General features: G+C 40.1%; 1 protein-coding gene across 1 annotated transcript; it reads left to right on the forward strand.

The window, feature by feature from the left end:
- Nucleotides 1-1,593: 1,593 nt before the first annotated feature.
- LOC108462143 (uncharacterized) lies at nucleotides 1,594-1,986 on the forward strand. The gene has a single exon (XM_017762126.1). It carries the CDS (start codon nucleotides 1,594-1,596, stop codon nucleotides 1,984-1,986), a length of 393 nt encoding a protein of 130 aa, XP_017617615.1.
- The last annotated feature ends 1,953 nt before the right edge of the window (nucleotides 1,987-3,939 follow it).

Below are 3,939 nucleotides of genomic sequence, written 5' to 3' on the forward strand. Positions count from 1 at the left end.
AAGGGTTTTCACTGATTGCTGTACCTCTGACTAAGTTACTGCGTAAAAGGGTGTCGTTTGTGTAGACTATTAAGCAGCAAGAGAGTTTTGAGAAACTGAAAAAAGTTCTGATTGAGGCCCCTGTTTTGATAAAGCCAGAGCTTGGGAAAGAATTTACTGTTTACAGTGATGCGTCACACGTTGGATTGGGTTGTGTGTTGATGCAAGAAGGAAAAGTGGTTGCTTATGCGTCCCGTCAGCTTAAACCTCACAAGGTGAATTATCCTACTCATGATCTGGAGTTAGTTGCGGTTGTTTTTGCACTAAAGATTTGGAGGTATTACCTATATGGTGAAAGGACAATTATTTATTCGGACCATAAAAGCCTTAAGTACCTCCTTACTTAGAAGGAGTTGAACCTTAGGCAACAAAGGTGGATTGATTTGCTTAAGGATTATGATTGTTCAATTGAATACCACCCTGGTAAAGCTAATGTGGTAGCTAACGCACTGAGCCATAGAGTTGTGTCAGATTTAAGAGCAATGTTTGCTCGTCTCAACTTGTTCGATGATGGTAGCTTGTTAGCTGAACTACGAGTGAAACCGACTTGGACTGATCGAATTAAGGAGAATGAGTTACTAGATGAGTTGCTAGTTTCTCGTTTTCAATAAGTGGAAAATGGTGAGACTTTGGATTTTGGACTGAATGGGAAGGACTATTATGTTTCCGTGGAAGAGTGTGTATATCGAAGGATTCTGATCTGAAGCAGTCTATTCTATGAGAGGTGCATGGTAGTCCACATGCTATGCATCCTGGCGGGAACAAGTTATACCGAGCTCTTCGTGAGTTGTATTGGTGGCCAGGGTTGAAACGCGAAGTTACTGATTATGTGAGTAAGTGCCTGACGTATCAGCAAGTTAAGGCTATGCATCAACTACCTTCTGAGTTATTGCAGCAAGTTAAAATTCCACTCCGAAAGTGGGAGAGGGTAACTATGGATTTTGTGAGTGGGCTACCCTTGATGCCTACTAAAAAGGATTCGATTTGGGTGGTTGTGGACCGATTAACTAAGTCTACTCATTTTATACCGGTTCACACTGACTACTCGTTACAGAAGTTAGCTAAGTTGTATGTGGCTGAGGTTGTAAGACTGCATGGTGTGCCGATTTCTATCATATCTGACAGAGATCCTAGGTTCACATCTCGATTTTGGAAGAATCTACACGAGGCTTTGGGTACACGACTGGATTTTAGTACTGCGTTCCACCCTCAAACGGCTGGGGAATCGAAAAGGGTGATTCAAATATTGGAAGACATGTTATGAGGTTGTGTAATTGATTTCAGGGGCAGCTGGGAGGATTATTTTCCGTTGGCAGAGTTTGCATATAACAACAACTACCAGTCCAGCATTCGAATGGCACCGTACGAAATGTTATATGGTCGTAGGTGTCGTACTCCTACTTGTTGGACTGAACTGGGTGAGAGATGAATTCTGGGGCCGGAATTAATTTCTGATACAGAGGATAAGGTAAAGCTAATTCGAGACCGGTTAAAGGAAGCGTCGATAGGCAGAAGTCTTATGTAGACTTAAAGCGTAAAAAGATCGAGTACGCTATGAGGGATTATGCCTTTCTTAAAGTGTCATCGTGGAAGAAAATTTTGAGGTTTGGACGGAAGGGAAAGCTTAGCCTTAGATTTATTGGGTCTTATTGTATACTTAAGCATGTGGGATCGGTCACCTATCAACTTGAATTGCCTCCGGATTTGGATAGGATTCATGATGTATTTCATGTCTCAATGCTGAGACGGTACCATTCTGATCCCTCGCACGTGGTGCCAGCTGAGGAAATCGAGGTTAGGCCTGATTTAACTATTGAGAAGGAAGCAGTGCAGATATTAGAGCGTGATATTAAAGTATTGAGGAAGAAATCTATTCCCTTGGTCAAAATGCTTTGGCGCAATCATGGTGCAGAAGAAGCCACGTGGGAACCAGAAGAGGCGATGTGACATCAGTACCTTCACTTATTCTAACCAGGTAAATTTCGAGGCCAAAATTTCTTTAAGGAGGGTATAGTTGTAACGCCCTAAAAATATAAGGTCTGTAAGTTGCTTGGTCTAATGCAAATTGCATGATTGGTGTAGCGGTTACATGATTAGGGTGTGTCAGGAGTGTCTTGGGTTCAAGTTTTGGCTTTTGCTAAATTTTTGTTTTTCTCTTAAAAGAACCTGGACACTGGAACCTAGGCCATTTGAATAATTGTGGTTGTATGCTAACACAAAATCCTTGTGGCTTGGTGGCTTGTGGCGTGATTGGGCAACTGTGAAGGCTGGGGTTCGCATCCCATTGAAGGCAAGGGATGATAATTTTTCCATTTGGGGTCCGCAAGAGTTTGAAGAGGTTTCAAACTCTACTATGTGAAAGTTTGAACTGGTCATGAATTGTTGGGAGAGGATTATGGAGGGATAAGGGGAGAAAATGTTGGAGATTTTCTTGGAATTTGAAATGGGAAGGAGTTATAGTCGTATGGGAGAGCTTGAGGGTGCAAATTCAGCTAAGGGGTTTGGGGAGTGTTGATTGTGTGATATTCGTAATAGGTTTTAAAGATTTATAAATGAATCGTTCTTAAGGCTAACTTATTATCACGATTAAGGCAAGTGTACCTATCGAACATTAGTATAGCTCAACAAGACCGGATTGTCGAACCCAAAGGAATTACGAGTATTAGTATTTACTTCCTTTTTATTATCTAGTCTAAAAATTAAGAGGTTTGGTTATCTAAACTAATTACTAACTAAGAATGCTCAGAAAGAAAACTCGAGAAAATACTTTTGGGAAAATTCAATTGATTGAGACAATACCTAAGGAAAAATCCACCTAGACTGCACTTGTTATTTGACTCTGAATCAGACGATTTATTCATTTGACTTGATCCGTAGAAATCCCTAAGTTATATTATTATCTTTCTCGAGACTAATAACGTCTAACCTTAGGTTGAATAATTGAAACCTCTTTCTAATTAACACCCTAGAATTGCATTAACTCGATCTATGGATTCCCTTATTAGGTTTCACCCTAATCTGGCAAAATCTTGTCACCCTATCTCTAGGCGCAACCAACTCCGCTTAATTATGACAATTTTACTCTTAAACAAGGTCTATTCCTCCTCTGAATAAGAGTGTCAACTTGAATCAATATCCTAGAATATTAAAATAGGAATTAAGAACACATAATTAAGAACAAGTCAAATATTTATCGTATAATTCAGATAATAATAACAAGATCTATCTTAGGTTTCATTCCCATTAGGTATTTAGGGGGTTTAGTTTATATTTGTGAAAGAAAACATCTCAAAAGCATAAAGATAACAAAACATAAGAAAACCCAAAACTCCTAAAGGAACTTGAAGGGAGATCTCCAGTCTTGATGATGAATCCAGCTCTTGAGATGGATCAATCAGTTTTCCTTGAGTAATACCTTGCTTCCTACTCTGCGCCTCCCCCTAAGTGCCTCCTCAAGTGTTTTTATAGGCTTTTGAATGCCTAAGAGCCCTAAAAATTGGCCTTTTTCGAATAGGACTAAACTTAGGCTCGGTAGGGATACGCTCGTGTGACACACCCGTGTGCGATTACTCCAGCCAGTGGTCAAAGCTGTTAAATAGGCATGGGCCTGTGGTCTACCCATGTAAGTCGTGCTTCGATCCTGCCAAATTGACACGGCTGTGTGACACGCCCGTGTGAGGAACTCCAGGCCGTGTTATTTTCCCATGTGGGTCCATTTTCTCCGTTTTCAGCCTGTTTTTCGCTCTTTTTACTCTTATATGCTCACCTAAGTATAAAATATGAAATTAAAGGATTAGGAGCATCGAATTTACCAAATCTAAGGATAAATCATCCGTAAATGCACTAAGCATGGGATAAAAATATGTATAAATTACGGTTTATCAAGTGTATTTTTGGAAA

The sequence above is a fragment of the Gossypium arboreum genome, chromosome 1 (assembly GCF_025698485.1).
Source record: "Gossypium arboreum isolate Shixiya-1 chromosome 1, ASM2569848v2, whole genome shotgun sequence".
NCBI classification, from domain to species: Eukaryota; Viridiplantae; Streptophyta; class Magnoliopsida; order Malvales; family Malvaceae; genus Gossypium; species Gossypium arboreum.

Bases quoted from the DNA above. Each gene is read 5' to 3' on its own strand.
- LOC108462143 (XM_017762126.1), top strand. From the start codon at position 1,594: ATGAGGGATTATGCCTTTCTTAAAGTGTCATCGTGGAAGAAAATTTTG.